General features: G+C 39.1%; 1 protein-coding gene across 1 annotated transcript; it reads left to right on the top strand.

Moving 5' to 3' along the window:
• The first annotated feature begins 6,893 nt into the window (after nt 1–6,893).
• On the top strand, nt 6,894–8,065 carry LOC110907680. The gene is made up of 2 exons (XM_022152627.1): nt 6,894–7,224; nt 7,311–8,065. Exons 1-2 carry the CDS (start codon nt 6,894–6,896, stop codon nt 8,063–8,065), a joined length of 1,086 nt encoding a protein of 361 aa, XP_022008319.1.
• Nucleotides 8,066–15,904: the final 7,839 nt, after the last annotated feature.

The raw sequence follows: 15,904 nt of genomic DNA, 5'->3' as shown, positions 1-15,904 counted from the left end.
ATTCGTACTATTGAAGACATGCTCCGTGCGTGTGTTATCGATTTTGGTGGTAGTTGGAGCAAACATCTACCGTTGGTCGAATTTTCGTACAATAATAGCTATCACTCCAGCATCGAAATGGCACCTTTCGAAGCCTTGTATGGTAGGAGATGTCGCTCGCCTATTGTATGGCACGAGGTCGGTCATTCACAATTGACTGGGCCCGAGATTCTGCAAGAAACGACTGACAAGATCCACCAGATAAGGGAAAATTTGGTGAAGGCCCGGGACAGACAAAAGATGTACGCCGATAAACGACGCAGGCCCCGCGAATTTGCAGTTGGCGACTACGTGCTCCTAAAGGTATCACCTTGGAAGGGAGTAGTCCGATTCGGCAAAAGAGGGAAACTTGCGCCTCGATTTGTTGGACCTTTTAAGATTCTGGAAAGGATCGGTAAAGTTGCCTACAAACTCGAATTACCGGAGGAACTCAGCAATGTCCACCCGACTTTCCATATTTCAAACCTTCGAAAATGCGTAGCCGATCACGACGCAATAATACCACTCGACGATCTTCAGGTCAATGAGACGCTACACTTCGTGGAAAAGCCTGTCGAAATCATGGACCGACAGACCAAGCAACTCAGACGCTCTCGCATCCCTATTGTAAAAGTACGATGGGAAGGCAAACGAGGCGCGGAGTTCACTTGGGAACTCGAAAGTGACATGAAGGCCAAGTACCCGCAGTTGTTCAGATAGATCTGAAGCACCAAATTGGTAAAATCACACGGCGATGTACGGTTCTCAGCCTAATTTCGGGACGAAATTCCCTAAAGGAGGGGAGACTGTAACACCCCGTGTTTTCCAAAGTCAAAGTCAAAGTCAAGAGTTGACTGTTATTGGAATTAAAGATTAATAAAGATTAATTTCATTTTAGTTTCATTTTGATTTTCATATTATTTGGAGTAAGTGTTGTATAATCAAACTAATCGACCGATAATCGAACTGTGAATCAACGACCGACTGTGAATGATAGGAAGTAACAATGCAATAAAGCTAATCAATCAATAACCAAGGTGAATCAAATCAATCATCGAACTCAAGTGTGGATGATTTTAGTACTTTTTATACGTGTGTGTGTGCCTTATGTGTTACTTGTGCATGTTTACTTTTATGTTAAAGTGTGTGGTGAATCAATCAAATCAATCAAGACTCAAAGGTGAATCAAACTCAATGGAAATCGAACCCGAAATGGTTGTAAGGATGCTTGTATGTTAGATATAGTAGTTGAGACTAAAAGTAATTTGATTAGGAATTCTATCATCCTCAAATCATCGTTCATCGAACTCGAAACATCAAAAATCGTCGCGAAACACTCAAAACCAGGCAAGCCGATCGAACAGGGCAACCTGATCGAACAGGCTAGCCGATCGAACAGGGCAACCTGATCGAACAGGCTAGCCGATCGAACAGGCTGTTCGATCGGGCAGCTGCTCGATCAGGGATGCTGTTTGATCAGCTGACCCTTTCCTCTTTTGGAAGCCTATAAATAGGGCTGTCCTTGTCAAACTTTCCACTTTTGGAAAAGCTCTGACCGACCAGCCTCTTCTTCTCACTAAATCTCAGATTTCTCTCAAACCGGTAAGTATTTCGCTCTAATCCTTGTACGTTTTTGTTCATTAATCGATTCTCCATCTTTCTATCTTTCAAAACTTGGATTTCATCCATGAAATCACCAAGATCTAGGTGTTCTTGGGTGATGTCATCATGTGTTCTTCAAGAACACTAAGTTTTGGCATCATTCCACCATGAATAACTTAGATCTAACCGATTTCCACATAAATAACCTAAAATCTTCCAAAGATCTTAACATTTCACGGTGGAAAAGGATTGGAAGATGGGTTTTCATCTATCTTTCAACTCTTTTACACTCAAAAAGGTGAAAACGAGACTTGAACCGATTTACAAACCATTCTAAACAAACACATGGTTCAAGATTCGGGTTCTACCAAGAGATATACCGATTTCGGGTTAAACGTTAAACTTAAGTTCCAAACCGCCTCTGGCCGAGCTTGGGTGATTCCTGCTCGAGTCAGTGGGCTAAGTGGGGACTTCAGTTTTGTGGTTAAACTCGTAGTCAAAATATCTCTAAAACATCAACAATTCACGGGAATAACCAAGTGTTAAGTGATAGGTTAACCAAATCGAGAAGCTGGCCGAACGGCTAGGCTGTTCGATCGAACAGCCCAACCGAACGACTATGCCAGCCGATCGACTAGGCTAACCGATCGACTAGCACTTAGTCCCACAAACTCATGAAGTGTAGTATTGACGAGGTACTGTTCGATCGACTACGCCACTCGATTGTAAACATTACTACTCGAATCATGAGATACTATACTTCAACACTTAGACTTTTCGAAACATTGGAATGTCACCCGATCGAACATGCCAACCGATCGAGTGACATATTTGAAAACAATGAAGTGCTAGCCGATCGGTTGGGCTAACCGATCGAACAGCTGTTCGATCGGCCAACTTGAAAGGTAGTACAAACCATCATACACAAACACATCCTTCACATCAAAGGAAGAAACAATCCACTTGAAGGAACCAGCCGATCGAGCCAGCCGGCCGATCGAATGGATGTTCGAACGGACTTTCCAACCAATCGAACAGCCCACTCGATCGAACTGCTGTCCGATCGAATGGTCTACTCGATCCAAGTACATTGTTTACTTTTCCGCGTTACTCATCGTTGTGTTATCGAACTATTCAGGCTAACCTATTCTCAGTGCTCCTTTCAATCCACAACCAACCACTGTGAGTATACTCGATCCCTTTTTGCTTTCAGCACTTTTGGGTGTTACATACGTAATCTATCAAATTCACGAACAACACAAACTATTTGAACGCTAACCTACTTGCATGTATTACTTGTCTAAATGATTGCTGTTTATTATGTTTACACGTGGAGTGCTATCTACCTGCTTTAGCAACGTAGTACTATAGTTTGGACTCAGCACCCGTTCACACGGGGGTTGCTAAGGACAATTTCCTGCATGGATTACAGTGGTAATCATGTATTGCGAACTGTCTCGGACAGTCAACTCGAAGTCGTTGGTATCGATGGTCCCATGTTGATAATTTACATGCATCGTTTGCCCTTGTGTACGTGCTTGGTTATGCGTAAACTTTTCGAACTTTATATGCTATATCAAACTTGTGTACTCACCTTTACATTATATGTATTGACTTTTATTTTAACGTATGTGACAGGTGTTTAAGCTACTAGCGTGCTAGGGAAGCGAGGCAATAATAAGCTTCTAGGAGCCTGTGACCTTAGGACAGTGTCCACATACCTGCTCCAGGGCCATAATTATCTGTAGATCTTGTACTGGCACCTGTAGTCAGTAAGATCTATAGTTAGCCGTCTAGAAGTCTTAAAACAATATTTAAATTCGGTTTGTAATAATTAAGAATCTGAGTTGTCGGAACAGTTCCCATATTGTTTAGTTGATTTCTATGATAACTTGTTATTATTTGGGACACGGTATGGGACGTGTTATATAACTGAATTGTATGATAGTTGTTGTGGAAACTTCTGAACAATCTGTTTCGCTCAGTGCCGCGCCCCGATGTTTCCGCCATCGGTTGGGGTGTGACACGGACCATGCTCCATAATCGCGTTAAATCTATCCGTTGTCTTCTTCCAAAAACTACTACCCGATTGGTTGTTTCCTAAATTTTAAAAAATAGTGCATTAGTAAAAAAAAAAATTTAAATTTAAATTAAAAGTTTAGTTCATACCGACTATCGGGCAAGTAGAGGCCTTAACAAACGCCATAGCTAGCGCCTCCTCTTCTACTTTCGTCCAAGGTCTCCCCTTTGCTCTCGGTTTTGGCGTGGTTTCGGGTTCAACCTTCTTTCCCTTCCCCTTGTTTTTTTTTTTGCGCTTGAGCTCTTGCGGTGGTGATTCGGGGACGACTTCTTCATCATCATCTTCAAGTTGAACCGGGGGTTGCGATTGCGATTGGAGTTGTTCAAACGTGTTGCGTTGCATGATTTGTTGGAGCGCTTGATATTGTTGAACTTGTTGAAGTTGAGACATTTGTGAGAAGGCGTTGGGTGTTTGTTGGAAACCCGAAAACGGAAATTGCGAAGCCCCCCACGAAGGATCCATAGTCGGAGTGTAAGCGGGACTCGAAAAAAAATTAGGTTGGTTCGGATTGGGATTATTCGGGTTGGGGTTGTTTGGGTTGGGGTTGTTTGGGTTAGATTGTGGTATTTATTTAAAATGAAAATGATTTTTTTTTTTATAAAAAAGGAAGAGAATTGGAGAAGAATGGGAGTAAAATGAGAGAGAATGGTATAAAAATGGATTAGATTGTGGTATTTATTTAAAATGAAAATTATTTTTTTTTATTAAAAATGCCGTTTGATAACGGCTAGTTTTCAAAGAATGGAGCGACAACCCCGGCTGTGGGGTGCCGGGTTGGACGAGCCGAGCCCTAGGGGGGCGGTGTGGGGGTCCGACGCCGGGCCTAGCCGGGCATCAGCCGACCCCCATACCTTCCAGTCTAACTACAATTTCTAATGGCTTACAACACTTCTTACACTTTTCACAAAACCACCCTTTTTTACACTAACCACAACATATATTTTCATACAACTTAAAAAAGTTAGATATACTTACTTATCCTACAAAAATCCCCGTTTATATTATTATGACTAGAATCACTAATTTGTGGTCTGTATGGAAAATATATTTTATATTGATAATCAGTTATTTTTAAATATTAGCTTTATAATATATACTTAGGGTGAGAGGGGCACTCCCCTAAGAGGGGACTTAGGGGAGTCCCCTCTCTTACGCACCACCAATCAGCATATGCCACGTCAACTCCCCTCTTAAACTCCCCTAACACCCCAATTTGATGGCGGCACTCCCCTCTTAGGGGACCTGTGTTTTTTTTTTTATTTGTTGTAAAATTATACATGTTTATAAATTAAAAAAATATTAATAAAAATAAAAATTAAATAAAAGACATTTCATTAAATTAAAAACAAATTACATTCAAACTAGAAAAATAAAAAATACATTCAAACTAGAAAAATAAAAATTACATTCAAACTAGAAAAATATAAAAACAAACTTCTCGTCGTCGGAACTCACTTCAAGGTGAGGTAGATCTAAACTTCCGAGATGCTCAACGAGATCGTGTTTTAGTCTCCAATGCGTTTCTTCGTCAATGAGCTCGCTATAAGCTGTATCATCGAAGACGGGTTCGACTGGAGGATCTTGAATACGTACCGATGCTATCGCCCTTCCGTCGTCTTTTATAATCATGTTATGTAAAATATATCGCCTCTCATATATTGTCCACGCAATTCTGTGGGGCACATTCTCCAGACGAAGTGTGTACAATCCAGACTACCCAACATACCAGATAGGTGATGCCTCTCCTCATGAGCCTGATACAATAGCGCAACGTCGTGGCTCGTTGGTCTACGTAAGAATTCACCGGCATACATTTTACAGACCGTCTCGCAGAAATATTCAAGGCACTCACGAGAGGTCCTTTCAGACATATTTAAATACTCGTCGTTTTCGTCTGGTGGGTTACCGGTTGCAAGTTGTTTAATCGCCGAAGTAACCTTTTGCAACGGCGTGAAACTTTTCTTCATTCTCCCGTCCAAGCCCTCTTGAAACCACTCGTCATTCGCTTCCACGTCACTAACAATTTTTAGGAACAAAGACTTGGACATACGAAATCTCTGACGAAAAGTATCGGCATTAAATTTTGGATTTTCGACAAAATAATCGGCCATGAGTGTCTCATGGCCTCCCTCACGATCTCGACGGACTATTTTTTTTTACTAGACGATGCCGTGTCTAGTAGCTCCGCTTGTTGGATGAGATTTTGGAAGAAAATTAAGCTACCATCGCTTGACGATGAATCTTCATCGTCGGGAAAGTCGGGTAGGGGAGAAAAAAACGGAAACTTGGAATCCATTTTGTGTTGTATTTGATAGATTTTTTTAGAGTGAGTTTGAGAGTGGTGGGTGTGGTAAAAAATTTGATTAAGTTGGTTATATATATATTGTTAAAAAATTGAATTTTTTTTTTTTAAATATGACCGTTGCCCGACGGTCTACCATCGATCTTCGTGCATTCAACGCGGTGACTCCCCCCGAATCCCCTCCCCGAATCGGGTCCCCGTAGTGATGGCGGCGATGTTCCCGATCGGTGGATAGGGTCACCGAACACCCTCCCCGCGAGTGCCCCGATCACCCTTACTAAACATATAATTTCAGGGGCTATATAACTTATTAGGATAAAGGGTGTGGGGGCATGGATTGGGTCATCAATGCCATGTAGGACCATTAATTGATTGATACATCACCCCCTCGTCTCATCCACCATGGTTTATATGGATTAAACCATGGCAACCATGAGCCCCCTTTTCTTTTTCAATATTTCATTTTCCTTTTTCACAAAAATAAACTAAAGTAAAAGAATAGTGGTTTGGGTCATGACTACACCCTTAGACTAAGTGGTATGGGGGCCGGCTTAGGCCCGGTGAGGCCCGGCGCCGGTCCTCCACACCGCCCCCCACATCCCGTCCCGGCTAGACTGGCTGCCCACAGACGAACTTGACGGTCCAAATTTCATAAATATATCCGTTACTAACGGATACTTTTAATAAAAAAAAATTACTTTTTCACTTTAAATATATATCAATCTCATCCATTTTTTTATACCATTCTCATCCATTTCTCCCATTCATCTCCTATTCTCATCCATTTTTATAAAAAAACACTCCCATTTTTTTTTTTACAATCATGAATCCATTCAACCCAAACAACCCCAACCCGGACAACCCCAATAATCTCCTAACACCTTCTCCCAAATGTCCCAACTTCAACAAATGCAACAATACCAAGCACTCCAACAATTCATGCAACGCAGCTCGGTTCAACTTGATCAATTTCAATCGCAACCGCCAACTTCCCAACCGCAACCCTCGGTTCAACTTGACGATGATGATGAAGTCGTCCCCGAATCGCCACATAAAGAACTCAAGCGCAAAAAAAACACGAGGAAGGGGAAGGCGGTTGAAACCGAACCCGACATCGCAAAAAAAAAAAGCGGTTCGAGAGCAAAGGCGAGAACGTGGACAAAAGTAGAGGAGGAGGCGCTAGCAATTGCGTATGTTAAGTACTCAACTTGCCCGATTGTCGGTATGAACCAAAGTTAATTTTTTTTAATTTAAATTTAAAAATATTTATTTTATAGTTTTACTAATGCAAATTTTTTTTAATTTTAGGGAACAGTCAAACGGGTTCTAGTTTTTGGAAGGCATGTACGGATAGATTTAACGAGCTTATGGGGCAAGGCCCGATACGTGATCTCGATTCTGTATCGGGCAAGTGGCGGAAAATGAACAAGTGCGTGAATGATTTTATAGGGATTTATAACCCACTTTACATCAATCGTCCTAGTGGGAGTAGCGACGAGGACGTTCTTAACCTTGCGATGGTTAAATGGGAAGCAAAAAATCCGCCTTTCCTGCACCTCCGAGCATGGAACATTTTAAAGAAAGAACCTAAATGGGCGCCGGTTCCAAATGAGGTCGCAGCCGCCAAACGGACTAAAACTTCCGAGTCCGGAAGTTATAGTGCGGGAGGCTCCACCGCTCGTTGTCAAATCGACATAAACGACGAACCGGAATATGACGAGGATGAGTTGCCCGCTCACGAGATCGAACGTCCCGGCGGAAGGGACAAAGCAAAAAAAGAGGCGGCCGGAAAGCACGAAGGGGCCGGCTCGAGTGGAGGGGGCGGCTCGGGTAGAGGTGGCGGCTCGAAGGCGTCTTCGAAAATGGACGAGTTGATTTCCGAAGTCCGTTCGTTTAAAGACTTTGCGGCCGAAAAATATAGTCACAAGAAAAACGTGTCGGCCGACTATGCTCGAGCGGAGGATTTTAGGATAATGAGGTTGGATCTCGACTCGGTTCCGGAGGATGAACGAGAGGTGTATCGGAGGATGAAGGAAGAGGTGAAGAAAAAATGGACGTCGTAGGTTTTTTTTTTTAGGAAATGTATTTTTTTTTATTTTTCGGAAATTTTTATTTTTTTTTTATTTTTAGGAAATGTAATTGTTTTTTTATGTTATGAAATGAATTTATTTATGTTGTATTTTTTTTAATTTTTATAAAGTTTTTATTAAGTTAATAAAAAAACTTAGAAAATTATAAAATATTTAGGTGGGGTAGCCCCATCCTTCACCCCCTCAAAAGTGAAGGAGGCCCATCCCCCATGAGCCGGTGATGTGGCGCCTACGTGGCGGCCCACCCTCATGGGAATGAGCCTAACCATACCCTCTAGTTTTAGGATAGTGAATTTAAATAATGGATTGAAAATGTGTGACATGACGCTGATGTGAAGGGTCCCATGAGGGTGATGACCATGAGGGTGAGGGTGATGACCATAGTCTACTCTTTATGATTTTCACTTTTAGCACAAAAGTGTTTTGCTTTATTCAAAGACACCACATGGACCCCTGGCCTGACTATGTGATATGTGATATAAAAAGAAAAATTAATGAATGAAATTACAATATGATCCTTGAGAGAGATATCTACGCCACTAAAACCCCCCAAATTAAACTAAATGAAATAGAACAACAAGATTGAAATTTGCGCAATGGATTACTAACTGATGGGAGTGGGTTGAGATTGGCATTGGAAAAACTCCTATTAGAAATACATAAGGGTGTAAGGGGCACTCCCCTAAGAGGGGAGTCCCCTCTCTTATGCATAACCAATTCTCGTGTGCCACGTCAACTCCCCTCACACCCCAATTTGATGGCACCACTCCCCTATTAGGTGACTTGGCTTTTTATTAAAAAAAAAGGAATAATTTGATTGGTTTGAGAAGAGGCTGGCCCACCATCACCCCCTCTCCTTCATCGGTGAATATGCCCCGAGTCCACACCCCGATCACCCCCTCTCCTTCTTCGGCGGCACCCTCACCGATCGGTGAATCCGGTCCCCGCATGGGGTCACCGAGGGTGCCCCGGACACCCTAAGACCATCTTCGAATTTGTTGCCGTGGTGGTGGGTAGACGTTTTGTAGAAGATGGGTGGAGGTTTTGTATAGAGAGAGAGAGAGAGTGTATAAGAATGGGGAAGTTATGGAGAGAGAGAAGAGAGGCAGTGGTACTTTTGTGGTGTCGGTGAAGGTGAAATGGCGATGGTGCCGGTTAGCTGTTGATGTTACAGCGGTGGCGGTTAGTTGGTGCTGGCGAAGCGTGGGGGTTGATTTTTCTCAATTCCGGAGGGCGAAAACGTACATACCTAAAAATTTCTATACGAAGGTACTGTTCATAACACTACGCGTCGAAAAGTTCGGAGGACGGGCGCCCCCTCCCGCCCCAAGGAAGCCGCGCCCATGCTGGTGCCTGGTGGTAGCAGCTAGGTGGTTGTGTGGCTGTGGCGGTACTGTTGATGTGTGGGGCGGGTTGTTGGTGATATGGATAGAAGATTAGAAGCCACACATCAACAGTGCCGCCAGAGTCACATCAACAGTGCCGCCAAATCACAACTATTTTCACTCTCTAAAAAAATCACAACTATTTTCACTCTCTAAAAATTGATCAAGTCGAAAATAGTTAAATCTATATATCGGTGTCAATACGATGTTATATAAAAATCTTGAATGTCGCATAACTATATTTTATCTTATAACTTTTAAAATACAATGTTATATTAATTTTGAGTATGTGGTTATGACGTGCGTATTTTAATCTATGTCGCTAACATGACAAACCGAGGTGATATTGTCCCAACAGTATCAGTACCACGTCAATTCCGATCAAACAACATCAATACCAATATCGGGATTATCAAAACCCTTATTAACATATATCTCACATGAGTCGGTATCCTTTTGGTAATTTATTATTTATTGGGTTTTATATTATTACAAGAAGTGACGAAATTATACCAATATCGTAATGATTCAAATCGATAACGGCCGTGTTTCCGCCACAACACGTGGATCAAAATCTAGTTAAGCTTTAAAACACTTATAAAATTTATATCCGTTTGGGCTTCTAGCCTTCCACTACTTAATTCATTTCTTAAAAAAATAAATTACACCTGTGGGCCAACCTAGAGGTGCATAAATCGGGTTTTTGTTAATACCTAGTTCCAGGTATGATCGGGTACTAAGAAAAATCAGGTAGGGTTCAGGTACGGGTATTGAAGAGAAAAGTCATACCCTATGTACCCGGTTAGGGTATAATCGGATTCGGGTATAACCGAGTATTGGAATCGGGTATGAATCCGGGTATCAATACCCGATTTTAAAAAAAGTTTTTTTTTTATTTTACATAAAAATAAATGTGTTTAGAAATTCAATTTGGTTTTTAAAAGTAATTAAAAACAAATTACAATAACATAAATTAACTCAAATACAAATTATTTCTTTTATAATATGCATCTATAAGTTGCAAAGTAAAATTAAAAATATACCTTAAAAATTCGGGTATTAAAAAAAAAACCGGTATCAGGTATAGGGTATAACCGGCTTCGGGTATAGGGTACGACCAGTTCCAGGTATTTTCGGGTATAAATCGGGTACGGTTTCGGTTATGGGTATTGAGTTCAAAATGTATACCCTATCAATACCCTACGGGTAGGGTCGGGTTCGGTTACGGGTATACAATACCCATGTACAAAAATAACCGGTTTCGTTTTTTTTATCGGGTCCGATTCCGGATACGGGTTTTTTGTTCACCTCTAGGCTGACCCCCTCGACTTGAAGCTCTAGTGGACTTGACATGCTCTCTTTGGCCCTATTCAAGACCCGGTCCACCATTAAATTAAATTCATTACATTTTAAACCATTCTCTAAAAAGTTATTTGATGAGAGATCATTTTTAACAACTACCGTAGAAGACAAATACATACATAATCGACCTCAATGCACAACCCATCAATTACCATGATGTAAAAATACTACAAAGGTGGTTTAATGCTGAACCGTACCCAAGAACTCTCAAAAAAAATTACGCCCTGGGAGACCAAAAGAATCGGTCTCAAAATTGTGGTTATGGCGATATAAATTAAAAAAATAAATCATATTGGTGAAGCTAAGACTTGAACTTGAGATCTCTACATTACCTTGAGATAAGTTTATAAAAATCTTTTGGGCCTTTTGAAAATTTGGGCCTCGAGTGACAGCACGGATTGGTCAGCCCGAGAGCCGGCCCTGGTTCAACGGCTCAATGCCTAGAGGCGTAGCTTTGTGGGGGCCCGAAGGGGCGCCCGACCCCCCGAACTTTTCGCTCAGTAGTGCCCGGTATGTAGTTTTCGTATAGAATTTTTTAGGTATATAAGTTTTCGACCCCCGGTTGTATAATTTTTTTAGGTGTATAGGTTTTCGACCCTCCGATCGGAAATCTCAAGTTTTGCCACTGTCAATGCCTACCTCTTTTGTGACTGTATAAACTTTTTGTCATCTTTTTTCCTTGCAGAACCTTTTTCCTCATCTATTGTATGCATGTTATTGTGTATTAAACGAATATGTAATTGGTTATAGTTTAGAGACTAGACATGTAACATCATGCCTATATAAGCACACTACGTCACTATGATTTAACCTTAACATTACATCAATCTAATTCAATCACAAATCCAAGATTTAATTTTGTGGATGTGAGTATCTATAGAGCTCGTGATGCGGTGGTCCACTAAGTTTAGTAGCCGCCTCACGTTGTCCTCCGTATATCAACATCTCCATTGTCACTTGTTAACCATATATGATATAAACTTTTGTACTTTTGCCTCAACTAGGTTTCTAAAAAGCCAAGCCACCATTAGTGTTTGTGCTAGAAGTGATTAAGATGGGAAGTAGACCACCTACAACAATATTTGTAGACTCATATGGTTATTTTAGATTTTAAGCATTGGAATTTGAAGAGTTATAACGTTTCAATATCAATAAAGTTCGATATCATATTACCTTTAGTCTTTATGCCTTAAATATGACTTGTTACCTAATTACTTAGGCATTTAATCAGTCACTAGAATGGATTAAACGATGAGCGAACCACTTGACAGAAAGTTCGTTTACATTCTTTCATTTAATAATCGAATGGACATGACCTTATTTTTTTGTTCATTTAATCAAACAAACAAACATGTACACATGTCTCTTAGTTCATTTACGTTTGTAAATGTTTGTTTATATTCGTTCATTTGTGTTTGTTAGTCTACGTTTGTTAAATTATTTATTCAAATTCATATATTATTAATGATATTAGTTTAAAAACTATTTCCCTTTCAGATTTTAGAACCAATAACATTTTAATATTTAATTTATAATTAATCAATGGTGCATTTTTATCAATACTATGGATGGATTGATGATAGTGATTGGCATATGGTGTTGTAAAGCTTATATTCATTCAATTTAATATTTGACTTATCTAATACTATTTAAACTTTAGTTAAGACTTAATTTAAATTATCTTTGTTTATTTCATTACTTCTAGAATATTGAATGTAAGAATGATGGTCCATTAGACTATATTTTAGATATTTACATTTATTTTAAATTGGTCTTTGTTTGTGTTCGTTTTATGTACATTTGTGTTTTTTTTTGATGCTTGTGAACTTTTAGAACATAAACGACACAAACACAAACAAGAAAATCCGTTCGTTTAAGTGTTTGTGTTTATGTTCGTTTGTTCTGTTACAGTTAACCAAACGAACACGAACAAGCTATGTTCGAGTTTGTTTAGTTCGTTTACACGCCTATAACAAATGATCTCAAAACAATAATTTAGAGTTTAGTAGAAGAGAACGTAGTATTTAAACATAACAATGAGGCCATAAGGGAGAGTTTAGAACCTCAATACCCTAAACATGATAATGCAAGTTCCAACATGATCACACAACTTGTTGGGTGTGCGCTTATGATTACCAATTACACATTTGTGTGATCTTTCAACAAACTATCGGTTTCGATTCCACTCAGCAATCTCTTCCCATGAGTAGCCATCAATCCCAGCTTGTGGATTCATGTGTGTAGTTCCATAAGCAAAGTACTGATCCGCGCCTTGTGTAGTATTCGTGTTGGCGCTACCAATGGTGGTGGTGGCTGCAGCCATGGTGGTGGGATTAGAATACATGCTATAAGCTGTTTCATTTGCATTATGTCCGGTAAAATGTTGAACTATTTCTTTGAATTGAGAAGGGTTCTTGGCTTCAACCAAAACCGGGCTAGAAATGTACTTCACCTTTACGCTCTTGTCGCTAGCTTCTGGTGTCGGATTCTTACCCGCAGCTCTCCCACCATTGTTTTTGTTCATTTTGGAAAAAAAAGAAAAAAAAAAAGAGTATGTTGTGTAAGAATAAGATGAATATAGAACGTGTGGGGGGTTTAAATACTTGTGTTTGATGCCAAACAGTACAACTTTTATTGCATAAGATATAAGCAACAGGATAACGGTATATATAGTTGATTGATTTCAGGTTTAAGGTTTCGAGAACACCCGTGGTTATGTTTTTTATGGGTAAAACAAAGATGTACAGTTTTGTATGAATAAGGTACAAGTGATAAATGCAGTTTTTTTAGGTGCGCTGAACCTTCGTAGAATGAGTAATGAAAAGGACATGATGAAGATTTGTTTATTATTGACTCAACAGAAGTGGCTTCGTGGATGCAACTGAAAAATTGACGGTTATGTAAAACAAGTGGACACTGATTTTGAAGCTATATAATGATTTATGATAAGAAGATACGAAGAACATGTAGTTTTAGCTCTCAATTCTCCTGATCACAAGGTTAAAAAGTCTAGGCAAGAAGCATGTAGGAAGGTGGGAATGTGGCTGCTCAAATTGAATTGATTAAAGTTTATTTTGTACCAACATGCTCCATTTTCTCGGTTTAAGTGTGACATTTTACCAATCACTAGGTTTACGTAACGAAATGAATAACTATTTATAGAAATTAGTAATTTTAAATTACTGATTGTGGATATAGGTTTGCCCATGTGCTCAATATGTCATATTCAAATACATAACATAGTGTTAAATGAAATTTGTTTTTAAAATAAAACGACAAAATTACAAAGTCCTTGATATAAAATTGCATCTTTCATCTTTAATGTTTAAAAGTCATACTATACTGTCTATTATTTACGTTTCAATTTTGTTTTAGGTTTCATCCATTATTAAAAACTCAGTTAGTTTCCAGAGTTGAGTCATGTCACGTGTGAGTCATGTGAGAGCATTTTGTTACTTTCATCATATGAACAAACACAAAACAAAAAATAATAATACAATATATAAATTGAAACAACATCATCGTCGTCGTCGCCAATGACCCCTCGTTTTTCTTTCAGGCACCAACTTCTATTTAAAACTCTATTTCTATCTATTCTCCTCTCCCTAAACATATGCAAACCATCATTAACATGTGTCACAGATTCCAAAATCAAGAGGAAGACGACGAGCACATACTCGTGGCCAAAGATATCTAAACTGAGTTATCGAAACGTTTATTGAATGGTTATGAGTACTTTAAGCAATATTCTTTAACATTTGCCACACTCCCAAGATTTTTGTTGATTCTTAGTGGGCACTGTCTTAACTCATATGTACGAAACGAAGATGATTTTGACCTAGTAATTGATTATTGATGTTTGTAATTAGATAGATGAAAAGCATGATAAGGTAAAATAAATAAACATGCATGGTTGTATATCATAAAATTGAGATTTAATTATCTTTAAATTCATTATAGTATTGCTACATAACTATTTTTGTAAGAAAAACGATTTAATGAAAAACATAGATGTATCGTACCTAATTTATATACACTGCTATGCGTGATTATTTAATTAATGATGTGAGTGTATTATACGCTTGGATATTATATACACATGTTGCATGATATCATTCACAATTATTTATAAGTGTTGTGTTGTGCACAAATTATATTGATGCATATAACTTTGCCAAAAAACGTGTCTAGGTGGTTTCTTACATTTCTCACGCTAAAAAAACATTGTACAATTAATAGCCCCCTCTCATATATAGACACACATACTCATCCGCATTCAGATACAACAAGTGAGATTCTTCTCGCGTTGTTGCAGGCATTCGGTCAATATTGGTTCGTTTTTGTTACATTACCGCTATGTCGGTATTGTTGGATTAGTATGCCCAATATCCGATATTCAACACTACTAATAAGTTCTGATCCAAAGATTAAACTTTGGGCAACACACAAGATCATATATTTAAAGAGTTAAATATTCTAACAAGAAAAATGTGATTTGAAAATAAGTCACTAGTTGAAATATACATACCCCTATGTATATAAACGCTAAAAGTTAGTAATTAAATGTTAAGTAACAATATTATTGAAATGAACTCAACCCTATATATATATATATATATATATATATATATATATATAGGTAGAGGATCCTGTAAAAAAGGCCTAAAGTGTGAGAAAGGTAAGAAAGAATCTCAGCCATTAGATCTTTGATCTAATGGTTGAGATAATAGGGACCAAATTATAAAATGTGTTTTTATTTTTTGGACTAATTTGTAAATTGTAGGGGTAATATAGTCTTTTATATCCACTAGAATTTAGGAAACTGCAAATCATAATCCTACAATTTCGATCCTCTTTCTTCTTTCAGAATTTTACGAACAACATCATCAAATCACCATCTGTTGCTTCAATTAAAACCCTAACACTCCGACGATTGAACACCTCCGCCTTCCTCCGCCGGTTGACATCTCCGCCGATCTCATCTCCGTCGTTCTGATCTCCATCGATTTTCCTCCGCCGATCTGACATCTCTGCCGATCTCCGCCGATTGAACATCTCCGCCGAT

The sequence above is a fragment of the Helianthus annuus genome, chromosome 14 (genome assembly GCF_002127325.2).
Source record: "Helianthus annuus cultivar XRQ/B chromosome 14, HanXRQr2.0-SUNRISE, whole genome shotgun sequence".
In the NCBI taxonomy this organism is placed as follows: Eukaryota; Viridiplantae; Streptophyta; class Magnoliopsida; order Asterales; family Asteraceae; genus Helianthus; species Helianthus annuus.
The sequence above is the reverse complement of the archived record's forward strand: the minus strand, read 5'-3'. Positions and strand labels throughout refer to the sequence as shown.